Here is a 15,394-nt window from a genome sequence, read left to right on the forward strand (position 1 = left end):
ATGGATTGAGGAAGGAAAGAAATCCAAGGTGGAACAAAATCCCTAGGGAAAAGGAAGAGAAAAGAAAAGAAAAAGAAGGAAAAAGGAAAAATCCCTAGGGACAAGGAAGAGAAAAGAAAAAGAAAAAGAAAAAGAAAGGAAAAGGATGGGAAAGAAAAAATAAGCTCGCATTGCGAGTGAAGTCACTAGTGGCCATGTGCAAGGTTGGTCATGCCCGTGAGCGAGACCGTATGTAGCTCAGGGCCGGCGAGGCAGCCGCACAATGCCACCCGTGGCTCCCAACCGCATGAGGTGGCCACACAGGGCTGCCCACGGTGCAAAGTGAGGTCGCCCATTGCTCACGACCACGTGAAGTGGCAGTTGAGAGAGATTTGACTATTAAGCAAGATGAGTGAGGAAGGAAAGTTGTGTTTCGTCCGATTCGCTGATAAAAAATATCCAAAAAATATCCACATATGGATTCTTAAATCCGTCCATTCATTATTTTATAATAAGTAAACAATGAAATGGATAAGTAGTCCATCCTTTTTCACGAAATAAACAAAGAAAAACTTTCCACGAGGAAAACTTTCTCAGTTTTTATTTCCATCCTCCCAAATAAATAGGGGATAAGATGATGTAGTTCAAGTGTTTAAACTTCATTGTCACACAAAGTCATTAGAGGCAATGGAGGTTCAATTTCTATCCTAAATTGTGAGGGTAGCAATTTTCAAATAGCCACAACTAGCTGGCCCACTTATGCTTGCAAACATAGTAATTGATTTCAAATAAGATTAGGGTAGAGATATTAGATAGACAAATCAGACTTGAATCTAGTTTGAGTTTGGTTCATTCACAGGTACATGCATGAGAATAAAGATATGCCATGTTTGGATTAGGGTTTAAAAGGTGGTAATTAATCAAGTTCCTATTCAAACAGGAACAAATTGATGAGCTCTTATACTTGGAGTCTTCGTCTACCCCCTTTATTTGGCACTTGGACACCAGCATTCTAAGTGGATAGTTTGACTTTTCTTTTGAATATGTGTAAATACCTTCAGAAATAACTGTGCCAAACATTGATTCACCCTCACGTCAGATACTCATACATGAGTCTAACATATGTGACAGGCACCCTATGTGTTGCCATCCGTACCTCATCCAACTTTCTCTCTGATGAATCTAACTTTAGGCATGCATTGAATTTGATAACATATAATCACGCTATCAAGCATCTATGTATCTTCTTTTCCTTTAGTCAGTGAGAAACTAGATTCTATGTGTTGAAAGTAAAATTAAGTTCACTGTTAACCCTAAAAGAAAGTCCATATACAAAAGAGAAACTTGATGTTATACATAATAAAAAGTTAGCACACTACAGGACAGATCAATACCTTCTTTTTCTTCACAGGCTTTAGGATCTTGATAATGCACTTCTCATTATTTGTTACATTTATACCTTCAAAGACTTCACTATACTTTCCTCTTCCAACTTTCCGCACAACCTCATAATCATCTTGATTCCTGAAAAATAAGCTTTGGAACCTCGTAAAGCATATTTCTTCATTTTCAAGTGAATAAAAAGTACATCATCATCTTATTCTTATTGGTAACTAATGTTTGAAAATAATAAATAGACATCATTCAGTAGGGTCACCGCGTGCATATATAATATGCAAGCACATTTATGGCAGACACATTAGACAAACTTCTCACAGATATCACAGTTGTATCTCTCATCGACAGAATCAAGCAATGATTCTTTAATTTCTATTGGTAAAGAAAAAATGATCTAGATTTTCTCCTTTGTTGAAATATCCATTAACACTCAAAGGTTACACAGCTAGACTCAGCCTCAGTTGAATTCAAATCTCTTTCAGCTGAACCATCAAATGAATATTCCATTACTCAGTATACTGATAGTTCTTGTTAAGGGTTTGTTCAGAGATCACAACACTGGTTTGCACAAGTCATATGAGGTGTAAACAAGGTGAGCCCATGGAAACATATAGCCGATGCTTCGAAGAAATAAATTGCAAGTATTCAAGCACCAGAGAAGTGAGGCTTGAAAAGAAGTCAATTCGAACGATTACTCATCAGCTAGATTGTCAAGATTTGGCACCACTGGTTGGTTGCATAGCATCTCTAAGTCGTGTCCATGTAATCAAATCAGGCATGCGGTCTGTGTAAGGAACACGTCTGCTACGGTAATTCTTATATTCCTATTTTGAGATCCTGAAAACCTCGACTGCTGCTCCTGTATCCCCTTTTTTACTTGTCATTAACCTAAAATCGACAAAAAAAAAACAAAAAAACAAAAATCTAATCCATGGGCAAAGCACGGTAGAAGCAAATAGACGCGGAGCCAATGGATCGCCCGCTGATCCCCAATCTGTACATAAACGAGAAAAAGGAAACCCAAAAAGGATCAAGGTGATCGAAGCCGAATCCAGCCCTAGGGCTGGGGAAAAGAAACTCATACCCCCACTGGACGGTGAGCGATTCGTAATCCCAGTACTCCTTGGGCCGGAGAACGTTAACATCGGCGTACACCCGGGACTTCGACATGGCGAAGTCTCCTCCCGCGAGATCCAGACAATCGCCACGGCAAGAAGCGACGAGAGGTGCGTGAGAGCGCAGCGGAGGAGGGGAGGGTTGACAGCTAGAGCAAGCGGCAAAGGCGAAGAGACCGGTCCTGGTCCGGATTGCTTCGATGGGCCGGTTCGGCCCACGGAATATAGTGACGGGCCAAAGCGGTGGGACATCCTTCGCCTTAAAGTTAGATTCTTGCGACCTAAATGAATCAAACTTTAAGGAATAAATTTGATGTTAATGTCGATAAGAATTTATTCTATAAAAATAATTAAATAAATTTAAATAGTTTATTAAATTAAATGAATAATAAATTATATTCATCTATGAAAATTCTAATCAAGATAAATAAATCCCTTTCAGGGTATTGATTCACTAGGAGACATGGTCCCCAAACCCTAATTGGCCAATGCCGGACATGTAAATGGGCTCACTCGGGCTATTTTGTTTCTGGCCCATTAAGACCGTTTTACCTCTACACGCAGTACTGTTATTAAGAAAATGCGAAAATCAAGGCCTTTCGTAATCTCGTCCAACCCTACTCATCACAGGTCGTCGTGCTCAGTGACACGGCGTCGTCGTGGAAGCGGAAGTCGTCGGGTTCCGCCTCCACCGTAGGGTTTTGCATTTCTTAATCCCTGCTCGGATTCGGTCGGTCCCTGCCATGGGGTACGTACAAGAGGCCAGAGAAAGCCGCGTCAAGAAGAAGGTGGAAGAAGGTATCTTCCTCTCTCCTTCTTCCTGTCGTATCCCCGATTCTAAATCTGCTTTCTCTATGATCACTTCGCGCATCTTGATTCTGCATTCTTTCTCTGATGTTTGTGTATTTTCTGTTCTCGTGTTGCTGGCGTTGCGATTTTTGGGAGATGATCGATCACCGGGTGTTGGACTTATTGGAATCTTGTCATGCCTAATTAACATACAAGACAAGTATAGAAACATGTTAACCTAAAGTATATATGATGATTACCATGATTACCAAGAAAGCAAAGTACGACGTTTTGGGAAGAGTGATCAAGTGATATTGTACACTTATTAACAAATTGGTTAAGTGGTAAGTGATAATAAACTTTGAATTGGTTCGATCAAAACCACTTTGAATGAAGTAGTTTAGGCTACGGGCTTGTACAAGGCATCGAGTCCAAGGACGAGGTGTTGAGATCTGGTCCGGCGCTGGTTGCAAGATCCCTCTTTTTGCCTCTTGGGAGTCACCTTCTACAAAGGAAAGTGGTTGAACTGGTAGAGTCAAAAAAAATCAGTGGCGGTGAAGATGTGGTTTAGCTTGCAGGTCATTTTGTTTCAATAGCGAGACTATTTCTTCTGTTTTGGACTTCACCAGGAAGTTTCTCCACATTATGAGAGTATTCCCAGTTGAAGGCAGGAGTGACAAGGTTAAATTCCTCTCAACAATACCGTTATGTAGATTTGAACCCCCAGCCTTTGGTCGGAAACTCTATTTATCTAGTTCGCTTACCAGTAGGACAAATAACTGGTGTTTACATTAGGATCTTTAACATTGAAATAATTTTCCACATTTTTAACATTTCCTTGCAACATAATCGTATGAGTGAAGGCATGGTTAAGCCATGTTAACTTCCATGGTTGTTAACATTTTGTTGTTTACTAATTAAAGAATTCCAGCTTTACGCAGCAAGATGAAGCAAAAGGCACTGAAGGAGTGTGATCATCTCTGTGCAAAGTATGCGGAATGTGCTGCCGGAAGAACTTTTTCTATAGTTTGGCACTGTAGAAAAGCAGCTAAAGAGTTGAATGAATGCCTTCATCAATAGTAAGTTCATGGTTTTCTAGTGGTATCATCCATGTCTATTCCTCATCTTTCCAAGTTCAATATTAACATCTAAATTAATTTGCCTAAAGTGTGAATGATATAAACCCTTTTATTTGACTTTTTTTTTTTTAATGGGGCTTAAATCATGTTTATTCATGTATGTTAATAACTTTGATACTTAGTCAGGAAATGGTGTTAGCTGTACTGTTGCCTCCCTCTTCGTTTCTCTTAAAGAAACCAATCAACATGGATAGTTTGAACATTAAAATTTTAAATGCTCAAAAATCTAATGCACATAACAACTGCACAAAATCCATGCATAACTTCATTAATAACCTTGTTGAAAATATATCCATACATATAAAACTTTTAATCAAAATAAGTCCCTGTTCGTCCATCTTTCCTAGATCATTTTTTCTTACAAAAAATTAATTTCATGTTCTCAATCATAAAATCTTAGTCTTAATTCAAAATATTAACGTATAAAGTGTCAAATTATTGTTTTGGTTGAAATTATTAAAATTGCATTGGTTCAACATGAAAATATTTAGTGATATATCTATGAATTCAAAATTGTTGCTTTGGCTAGTTTTTCAGGATCAATCTTTGTAAGTATTAGGTATAAAATATTCTTAACTACATTAGTTAATAATGATCCTGGAAAACTGAAGAAAAAACAGCTTCTGGTAATAAAGGTCCATGCCAGAAGTCTCTTTGATGTTTATCTTAGGAAATAAAATGATAAGTTTTCCTTATGTATGGCATCCAAAAGGAACTTTGGGATTGTTAAATCATTGTTGGGATAGATTCACGAAGCAACATAATCATCATCAAATGGTGTATCCACTCCAATAGTAATATTGTTCTAGATGGTTATCAATGAAGATCCAAATAGGATATGCACTTTTTCGAGAATTACATAAATTATATACTTTCATTTAGTATTTCACACTCAATTCTTTTGATCCTCTGTACTCAATTAAATCCTCTTATATGATTGAATTGATTGCTATGAGTTCATATTTAGTAATTCCTGAATTATTTCTTTGTGTGGGTCAGCAAAAAAAAAAATCCTAACTCTGTTAAACACCCTGTTTTAGTATTTTAATTGAAAAACCAAAGCATAGTACTAGTTCATTCTCTTATTCTTAATCATATCGTATTTGGATGATTATTCTATTTCTTCTCTTTTTCACTAATTGAAATACTAAAATAGGGTATTAGATTATTCTCTTGTTCTTGATCATACTGTAACGGGTTGATGATTCTATTTCTTCATTTATTCGCTAAGAAATGAGAATTTCCTTGGATAATAGAAATATAAAATTTCAATGACCATTAGATATGGTTTGTTTTGGTCTTGTTGAAGCATCATTCTAGCCAATAAACATAGTTGGTTTATGTCAATTGTTATTTTTCATGTACTTTGCATTGCATGATTTGACATATGAAAATAACAAATTTCCAAATATATTAATTTGTATTGTTAGAAGTGCATTAATTACTTTTTCTATTTGGAAGAGTAATCATCATCATCATCAATGTGAATGCGAATACTTTTTTCTAATATCTTGATGTTAACTGCTTATTTGTCTGCATAGCACTTGCGCTTCCCACATACCGCTTGTTTGCATATATCATCTGCATATTCTCTTTGAAATTATGTTTTTGTTTAATGTGAATTCCAAACTAACTTGTAACCTAATCATTAGTTATCCTTTTCTTTTTTTGCTTTATTAGAGTTTGTTCAAGCAATAATTTCCACTGGTATCGTTTGAGAAACTATACTAAATTATTAGTCTATGACAGCACCAATGACACAATCCTGGAAGAAATGAAGAAAAGCTACATCCTCGAACAAGAAAGCAAAGTCAAAAATAAGAACTAAGCATATTTTTTGCATTCAACCAAGGGATTCCTCAAAGGATAATTGAGGTTCAATTTGTGTCATGCTGTTTTGATGGCCAATTTGGTGATGTACGGAAGCATTGCATTAATGCAGAACTAACAGTTGATTTGCGCCTACAATGTTGCAAATGAAAATTTGCGTTCGGCTTCCTCTTGCTGATTCTTTCCTCTCCAAAATATTTTAATAAGTTTGTGTTTTACAGACACTTTTTTGTGACCATCAGAATAAGTTCAGTTCCAAGATAACATTCATGCTGAAGGCCTAAAGAGTTCGAAGTCTTTTGTAGACTTTTGAGATAACTAGGTGATACTATTTCTTTCCTTTTGGTTTTGTCCAAGTAAACAAGAACGTTTTGCCCAGGTGATTAAGGGTACCATGATACGGTTCTGTCTCTTGCGTATACTTGGATAACATCACATTCCATACAATTCTTCAAGAATTAAATATTATGAGTGGGAGACTAGATGGACCCATAGATTTAAGAGGCCTTGCAAATTAGATGACGAAATAGACTGTGGATGATAGGGAGGCCAAGTTTGGGAGGGTTGTGCCGACATGGTGAACTGAGCTGGACATGTCTAAGCTGAATGAGCTAATCGAACCGGTTGAATTGAGTTGATTGAATAGGTCGGTTGAATAGACAAAGGTAGATTGAACTTTAGGGTGCGTTTGGTTGGGGGTAATCTGTGATTACCTTGGTTATCCATTCAAAGTTATCAATCAAAACCTTGTTTGGTTTAGGTAATCGGCGATTCCCAAGTAATGTTTCATGCCCGACACATCAGCATACGTCAGCAAAAGAGGGCATCTAACCTAGAATTGGATAACCAAGAAAAACTTAGGTTTTTCTTGATTCCGGGGTTAAGGTAATTTTCTTTACAAATTTACCCCTCGAACCCGTCCGCGAGCGCTCCCATCCCCGATCGCGAGCGAAACCATCCTCTCCCGTCCCCCATCACGAGCGAAACCCTCTCCCCATCCCCTATCGCGAGCGAAACCCTCTCCCGTCCCCGATCGCGAGCGAAGCCCTCTCTCGTCCGCTTCCGCTTGCTCCCTTCTCTAAGCAGCGGCGGCGGCGGCGGCGATTCTAAAAACAAACTGGACGGCGCCTCCTCTAACAGCGGCGGCGAGCCAAACCCTCTCCCGTCCGCTTCCGCTTGCTCCCTCCTCTAACAGCGCAAGGAGGATATCGTGAGAGAAACCCTAGCGGCGGCGGTGGCGAATGGAACTGTGTCAGCTTGCCGAAGGTTTTGGAGAGGTACCAGACGAACTCCGGCAAAAAGCTCTGGGATGCCAAGCACGAGGTAACATTGCCACGAAAAAAAAAAGAACAAGAGATTGCTTTGTTTCTTTTCCTTTGTTTCAGATGGCTTTTTTTTTCGTCCATAAATGCAATCTGAAGTTTTATTACTCCCAGCAATATGAAGTTTTGTACTGCAATCTGAAGTTTTATTACTCCCAGCATCACAGATGCATTAAGGAACTCAAAGAATTCTTGCTTGAAGCATGTACTGAGGAAGCCACAAAGAAAAAGATGAAGACATATTTGGAACGACATGCGGGTGATGTGGGTCTTTTAGTTTCTCAACGCTTTGTTAATTCCCCTAACCAGTTAGTGCCTCCATTATATGATGCATTGTTTGATGAGATAGCATGGGCAACTGAAGATGAGGTTAACGCTGTACATTTTTTTGAAATAGCTTTAAAGTTGTATTTGTCTTTTTGTTATTTATACTTCTACTTGTTTCTTCAGCCAACGCAAGAGCTTAGGGACTCCTTCTGTTTCAAGTATTATGTGTTGGCTACTAGAATTTTTGAGGTAGATTGATTGCCTTGCTTTTCTCATGAAGTAGTAACAGCTATGGCCATTGTAAGTGATGCCTCACAAGTGTGTACAACCCACTTTTTTTTTGGATCTTCTCAGTGGCCATATGTTTTCGTTCATGCTAGTTCTAGAATGATTAGTAGAATGGCTCACAAGCCAGAGGACGAGATTTTTCAAGAGGTACTATGGAAGTAAGTTAAATTTCAAAGCTTACTGCTAAAATCTCTCACACACTTTCTTTCTCGATTTCAGCTGAGCTCACTTTCATTTACTTTTGCTTTGTGTGCTGTGAGGCCGTCCCCCAGTGAGGTATGTGTGGTGTTTCCTTGTGTAGATCCATTACTCATTTCTTACTAAGCATTTATATATATGTTAACAATATGAAAATGTTTTCAATGTTTATAACTTATTGGCATTTGCTGGATATGTGCTACTCTACATTCGATATTGGCATTCACATTTTTATCTTATGATATCTAGCAATCAGTTAATATCATGCAATGTATTTGTGACAACCAAATTTAATAAACTTTGCTCTCTGTCTTTTAAGTATCTTATCACAACTTACATTACTATTTTAACTTAAATTAAATTGTTCTAATAAAAGGACACTGGATCAAGTATCTTATTTTTTATTTAAATTTGGGAATCTATGAAATAGCTAACAGAGTTTTGTTTTGTTTTCAAGAATGTCTATGATCATCCATCGACGTTATTTTGTTTGATTTAATTTGCTGATACTGAAAGTTGTTCTACACTACAGATGAAGAACTACAAGGAGAAGGGGCTGGTCATGGTTATAGATGCTAGCCAAGTTTCTAAGTTTCGAGAGAAGTTAAAGTGTCTACTGGCTGAATGTTGACACTTGCAATCACTAGGCCTATAATTTTGGCACTAAGCTTAGCATGGCAAATCAGTTGAAGATTTTTGTTGCCGAGATCGACATCGCACTCCTTTTGCCTCTCGTCGACTTCTCATTTTTCCTGAAGCTTCTCGTGGAGTAACGTGGATAAGGTTAAATATAATTTGATAAGATAATCTGTTTTGATTGGATTTGAAATATGAACAATAGATGGAACTTAATATTTGTCTTCTATGGTATTATGTTCTTGTGCATTAGAAACATAAGATCCAATGGTTTTGGAGATCTTATCACGGTCCTAAATATTACTTTTTTGATAATTTTAACTTAAGAGTTCTTTATGCTCTAAGTTATTTTCTTATAATTCAAAATGAATGAAATATCATTCTTAACGCTCTTGAAAATTTAATGATTAAAATTTTCATTAAAATGAGTTTATTTGAAATGAATGCAATGAGTTAAATGTTAATATTTTTATGCGTTCAATCAACTTATTTTTCAGAATCAATTCATGAAGCTTGAAAGTTAAACAAAAGTCGCACAACAAAACTTGAGAGGAATAAGGTGTTTGAACAGACTCAATCCTGCAAAATAAAAGAAATTAATTTAGTTGTAAAAAATGATTATAATTGAATTAGAGGTAATATAGTAAATATTAAAGCAAGTAATATATTAAAACCTTCAAACAAACAAGTTTTTGTCTCGTTACCTAGGATTAAACCAAACAACATTAGGTTATGTTTTATTCCCTATAACCTTGGTTATGTGATTACTTGGTAATCACATAACCAAGGTGATCATTGATGACCCCCAACCAAACGCACCCTTAGGGTCTAGTTCATTTGTTGCTTGTTGAGGAACGACGATTTAATGGCGTTACCAGCTTCAAGTGTGAGAAAATGGCGTTACTCCACCGCTTTCCCGGTCCTCTACCTCTCCGCCGCTGTGCCAAACATTAATACGGCCATATAACTCCATGCGTGCAAACTGCAAGCTAATAATGGAGTGGTTGGCTGCAGATTATCTCAATTAATCCTTCCTCAACCTCCATCTACAACCTTCGCTCGTTTCAGGACCTGAGATGTCTATAAATAATGACCACTCCCTTCTCCAGCTTCTCCACTCAAAGAACTCTCGACTAATATAGCTACAATGGTGGTGACTCGGGGAAGGGGCAGTGCAGGAGCAGTGGCTCTGCTGGGGCTCACCCTGCTGCTTTGCCTCCTGCTCCACAGTGAAGTCGCAGACGCAGCCACCTTTACCGTCGGTGACAGAGGCGGCTGGGCCTTCAACACCGTCGGCTGGGCCGATGGAAAAAGCTTCAGGGCCGGCGACGTGCTCGGTGAGTATACATCATCAATTGCGCCTGCACGTTCTTGTTCTTGTTCTTGTATATGCTTCAACTGCTGCTGCTGCTGCAGTGTTTAAGTACAATCCGTCGGTGCACAACGTGGTGGCGGTGAGCGCGGCAGGGTACAACAGTTGCTCTGCCCCCAGCGGCTCGAGAGTGTTCACCTCCGGCAACGACCGCATCACGCTGGGCCGCGGCACCAGCTACTTCATCTGCAGCTTCGCCGGCCACTGCCGGTCCGGAATGAAGATCGCCGTCACCGCCGCCTAGATTGATATATGCATGCACCTACTGTATGTCGAATAAACTTGTTGGTTGTTTGTAGTTGTCAAGAAACAAAAAAAAAAGCTTTGGCGTCCGATCAAAATCATCATGGATGACGGACCACAATTTAAGTATGAAGACTTCTTTAATTTCTATAATCTATATCTCATCTTTTCTTACACTCTTCACAAGTGATCAGCTAGATAAAAGCTCTCATATATATGAGATTTCCATCAGAGTTATAGTGATGGAAGATGAGTTTTAAAGGTTTACATTGATTAAAAGTATAATTTAAGGGTTGATTTTTGATTTCTTCATTTGATAATCAAGGTTTATGAGTTTCACTCAAAGGCCAACACAATTTATTTTCGTACACTCAGAGGCCGACAATCTTCAAATATATGAAGATTAGAAAGAACACTTTACCTTCACCATTATTTGATAGCATCTATTCTGTCAATTGGATTTCAATTTAACAATGGCTTATATGCTTCTTGTGATATGAACATGTCTTGGCTTTTCTTATAAGTTTATATTGGTCATGTAGATTTTTTTTTCCTTGATGGTTTACTTTTAGTCTTCGAAATAATATAGAAGGATCATCATTTCCTTGTAAAGGTTAGATCTTAGATTTAGATTCAATCGAATTCACATATATCTCTGAAACGTTATGATATTGTATCCCAACAATTTACCCTTCAAACAAAGGACTATTAAGAGCCCCCCTAATGGTCCCAACGGACCCCGTACTGATCCGAGTCCCAACAGACCTGTCCCTTCAACAGTCTTAACGAATCCCCTTACTAGCTAGGAGCCCCCCAATCATTTCTTTTTGTGAGGGTCTCCATATGGCACCACATAAACCTACTCTGATATCATTGTTAGATCCGATGGAATCCACATATATTTCTAAAATAGTATGATATTATCCATTTTGGATCCACACCCTCATTGTTTTATTTTTGGACATTTTTTCTATGTATTTCTAGTATACGACTTTGATTGTATCCCAATGATCATCTTTAGAAAAGAAAATAAATAGTATACATTTACTTTTCTCTCTTTCAAATACAAGGAATATTAATAGTATCATTGTAAAAAAACTTATTAGCTTCGAAGTAAAAAAAAAAACTTTGCATTTCATGCTCATGGAGCTTACTTCCAGCATTAGGATGCTTTTATCTTAAAACTTTATATGTTCACATATCCTTTCTTTGCCTTTCAGCTGCTCAAAGTTTGCCATGTAAATCACTCAAGAAGTTTGATTTTACATTTAGCTGAAAGATTTTATATTGAGGATCGATGTCAATGGCGAAGAAGAAGATGTAAGAGTGTACACTATTGAAAAATTTTCAAAAATCCAAACGCCTTTGTTAGTCTCTATAAATCTTTTCATTATTTTCTATTGAATCAAGAGCTTGCAGACTGTCGAATCTCATTTTAGGAAACTAAAATATACATGACTCTTTTTTATCTCAATTAAGCAATACAATCAAAACCCTCTAAATAATGATTATTAAACTTTATTAATCATTATTGTTGATGCAATTGTGTCACAATAGTAAAGGTTGACTGACTGATACTAGTTATATATAATGTTGAAGAGTGGGAAAAGAAATCAATCTTTCAAAAGTTATTAAGTTGCATCGCGATAGAAAGTCTAAATTGCAAATACTTAGATGAAAAGCTAATGTTGGTCTAGTGATTTCATGAAATCTTAATCTTTCAAAGTTTGAATTTGTTGATCAAACTCAGTGGAAATTATTTGTAAAGAGTACACTATCATCTACATTTCAAGTAAATATTAATATAATTAACAAGTCTTGCTTTTAATAGATTTTATTATATTAGGAATACTCTGAAATTGATTATGATTTATTAAAATTTTTTGAATGTATTTAGGATTATGGTGTTGGATATGTTTTTTGAATTCAAATAGATAATCAATTATATATATGAATATGTTAGACATATTTTGATTCTCAAATCACTACAAAAATTAAAGCAAATAGCGACGGACGATTTCCGTCGCTATTCGGTCGCTAATCGAGCTTAGCGACCAAATAGCGACGGAAATCGTCCGTCGCGAAAAATTCCGTCGCTGACGTCACTTTAGCGACGGAATTTAAATTTCCGTCGCTAATTAGAGACGGAAAATTTTTTCCGTCGCTAAAAGTAGCGACGAACTATTATTTCCGTCTCTAAGAATTAGAGACGGAATTTATATTTCCGTCTTTAAAATTAGCGACGGAAATAATAAGACGGAAATTTAAATTCCGTCGCTAATTTTAGAGACGGAATTATAAATTTCCGTCTCTAATTAGAGACGGAAATTTAAATTCCGTCGCTAATTTTAGAGACGGAATTATAAATTCCGTCTCTAATTAGAGACGGAATTTAAATTTCCGTCGCTAATTTTAGAGACGGAAATATAAATTCCGTCTCTAATTAGAGACGGAAATTTAAATTTCCGTCTCTAATTTTTAAAAATAAAAATAAAAAAAAAGCAGGATCTTCTCTAATTTATCATTCCGTCGCTAATAATTTATTTTTTTATATATTTTAATTTTATTTTTGAATTTCCTGTTTGTATATCAATCAAACAAATATAACAGTAATACATTAATAACCCAATAATAATAAAACAAAATACTAATACAATATTTGAATACACGACATGTCAATATATCTGAATACAATATTAATACAATCTGAATACAATAATATCTGAATACAACACAAATCTTTAGATACACTGATCCTACAAAATACTGTATTGTATATCAAAAACTTATCTAAACAAGTCCAACCAAAAGAGAAGATCCTACAAAAAGACAATAAAAATAGGTTAGTAATAATTTAATTATAACAACCTATTTGAAAAATGTGCATTTGAATACAATATCTGAATACAATATCTAAATATAAAAATCTTACAAAAACGAGCCCAGCCAAAATAGAAGATCCTACAAAAATAAAATAAGATAGGTTAGTAATAATGTAATTATAACAACCTATTTGAAAAATAAATCTTTACAAGTAATAACTTAAAAAAATCCTAAGTAATAGAAATACTAACATACCTTGCAGACAGCTATTGATCCACATCAAACACTGAGAACATCAGAACAAACCTCCTTTGCCAATCCAAAATCTGCAAGTTTCACAGAGTCATTCACGTGAACCAATATATTTGCACATTTGATATCTCTAGCACAGTAAGGATATCTATTAAGTTTCTTCTCATAGGATATAGAAAAAAACAAAATAATTAGCACAAGCTGTTTGGAAAGCACAAATATTTGATAATAAATTGACACACTTTACTATATGAAACCATCTTGAAGAATAAATTCATGTAAATGTAAAGAACTTATCTATGAAAACTGCCGAAACAAGTTATTACCTTGTCTGTCCCATAATACTGAACAATGTTATTACCTTGATCTTGAAGAATAAATTCATGTAAATGTAAATGTAAATGTTGCCGAAACAAGTTATTACCTTGTCTGTCCCATAATACTGAACAATGTTATCATGTTCAAACTGACTCAGCAGCATATACTTACACCTGGAATTCAAATTAAATTTGAATTATGAAAGATTTAAGAAATTTAATAAACAGTTATATGAAAGAATTATGATCCACCCATTTAAATCCATCTGCTCACCTCATAATCCCAACCGAACAATAACTCTAAGCCACAATTCCATTGCTAAACCATAAGCCTAACCAAATAGCTAAGACAACTACAAGAACATTTACCTCAGATTGAAGCCCTAGCTCTCTTTTGATTTGGTTCTTCCTTAGCACCACACCAATCCTGATCGGTTCCAAATCACACAACAAGCTGTGAGGCAAAATCAACCAAGATTCAAGGAAATTGAAGGTCGTCCAACTGGTTCAACTCAAAACTGAAGTAATAAACCTAGTTGCCCTCCCCTTACCTCCCGATTTCTTCTTCCTTTGCTTCCTGGCAGCAACTTCCTCAATCTCGGTCCTAGGGCAAGGAGGTGCGGCGGCGTCGAACTAGGCGTGCGGCTAGGGAAAGGAGCTTTGGTCCTTGTGGGGCGGCGGCGCCGGCGAGCAGCAAGCGCTAGGGTTCTGCTTCCTTGCGATTTGGCGGCGGCACGGTGAGGCATCGGCCGGCGGCGACGGTGGAGGAAGAAGCGAAGAAGTAGAAGAGGGTTTGCGGCGGTGGTACGGCTTCGTCGGCAGATCTGTAGCAGAAGGGGTGCGAGGGAGAGGAGGCGGCGGTGAAGGGCGCGGCGACGTCTGGCGGCGATGGGCGCAGCAACGTCGGGCGGCGACAGGGCAGCAGGCGAAGAAGGGAGGAGGAAGAAGCGATGCGGCACGGCAGGGAGATCTCGCCGGCAGCGAGGAGGAAGAGAGGGCTTCTTCTCCGTGCTATGTGCGACGAAGGTGGCGACGTTGGGCGTCCCTTTCACCTGGCTTCGGCGGAGACGGTGGGAACAGCACCGCGTCGACGCGATGAGGAAGAAAATGAGGAGGGTCTCGCGGCTTGGGGAGGTGGTATTCGCGATTTTAGGGTAAAATACCGACCTTTAAAAAATTCCGTCGCTATATTAGCGACGGACGTTTCTATTTCGTCTCTATATTAGCGACGGAATATAATATTCCGTCGCTAAAGTATTTTTTTAATGCATAAATTAATATTTTCATTTATATCTAGAGACAGAATATTTAAATCCGTCGCTAATTATAGCGACGGAATATTAATTTCCATCTCTAATTAGAGACGGAATATTAATTTCCGACGGAAATATAAATCCGTCGCTAATTAGCGACGGAATCTAATTAG

General features: G+C 37.4%; 3 protein-coding genes and 1 long non-coding RNA gene across 4 annotated transcripts; 3 read left to right on the top strand and 1 right to left on the bottom strand.

Annotated features, from left to right (window-relative positions):
• Nucleotides 1-3,133: 3,133 nt before the first annotated feature.
• LOC141836881 (uncharacterized) lies at nucleotides 3,134-6,486 on the top strand. Its single transcript, XM_074724351.1, has 3 exons — nucleotides 3,134-3,290; nucleotides 4,213-4,360; nucleotides 6,170-6,486. Exons 1-3 carry the CDS (start codon nucleotides 3,236-3,238, stop codon nucleotides 6,246-6,248), a joined length of 282 nt encoding a protein of 93 aa, XP_074580452.1. The 5' UTR covers nucleotides 3,134-3,235; the 3' UTR covers nucleotides 6,249-6,486.
• Nucleotides 6,487-7,038: 552 nt separating this feature from the next.
• Nucleotides 7,039-9,232, top strand: LOC141837093 (protein BCCIP homolog). The gene is made up of 7 exons (XM_074724559.1): nucleotides 7,039-7,059; nucleotides 7,391-7,573; nucleotides 7,732-7,941; nucleotides 8,023-8,088; nucleotides 8,194-8,274; nucleotides 8,347-8,403; nucleotides 8,858-9,232. Exons 1-7 carry the CDS (start codon nucleotides 7,039-7,041, stop codon nucleotides 8,954-8,956), a joined length of 717 nt encoding a protein of 238 aa, XP_074580660.1. The 3' UTR covers nucleotides 8,957-9,232.
• Nucleotides 9,233-10,013: 781 nt separating this feature from the next.
• Nucleotides 10,014-10,577, top strand: LOC141841284 (chemocyanin-like). Its single transcript, XM_074729429.1, has 2 exons — nucleotides 10,014-10,298; nucleotides 10,378-10,577. The coding sequence occupies exons 1-2, from the start codon at nucleotides 10,109-10,111 to the stop codon at nucleotides 10,575-10,577; spliced, it is 390 nt and encodes a 129-aa protein (XP_074585530.1). The 5' UTR covers nucleotides 10,014-10,108.
• A 2,671-nt stretch (nucleotides 10,578-13,248) lies between these two features.
• On the bottom strand, nucleotides 13,249-14,988 carry LOC141836853 (uncharacterized). The gene is made up of 6 exons (XR_012602512.1): nucleotides 14,520-14,988; nucleotides 14,338-14,422; nucleotides 14,076-14,142; nucleotides 13,655-13,725; nucleotides 13,509-13,537; nucleotides 13,249-13,395 (listed from the first exon to the last, which is right to left on the bottom strand). It is a non-coding gene; the product is annotated as an uncharacterized LOC141836853 (long non-coding RNA).
• Between the last annotated feature and the right edge of the window lie 406 nt (nucleotides 14,989-15,394).

The sequence above is a fragment of the Curcuma longa genome, chromosome 11 (assembly GCF_044706935.1).
Source record: "Curcuma longa cultivar G26 ecotype Majalengka, Jawa Barat chromosome 11, ITB_CL_G26_1.1, whole genome shotgun sequence".
Lineage (NCBI taxonomy): Eukaryota > Viridiplantae > Streptophyta > Magnoliopsida > Zingiberales > Zingiberaceae > Curcuma > Curcuma longa.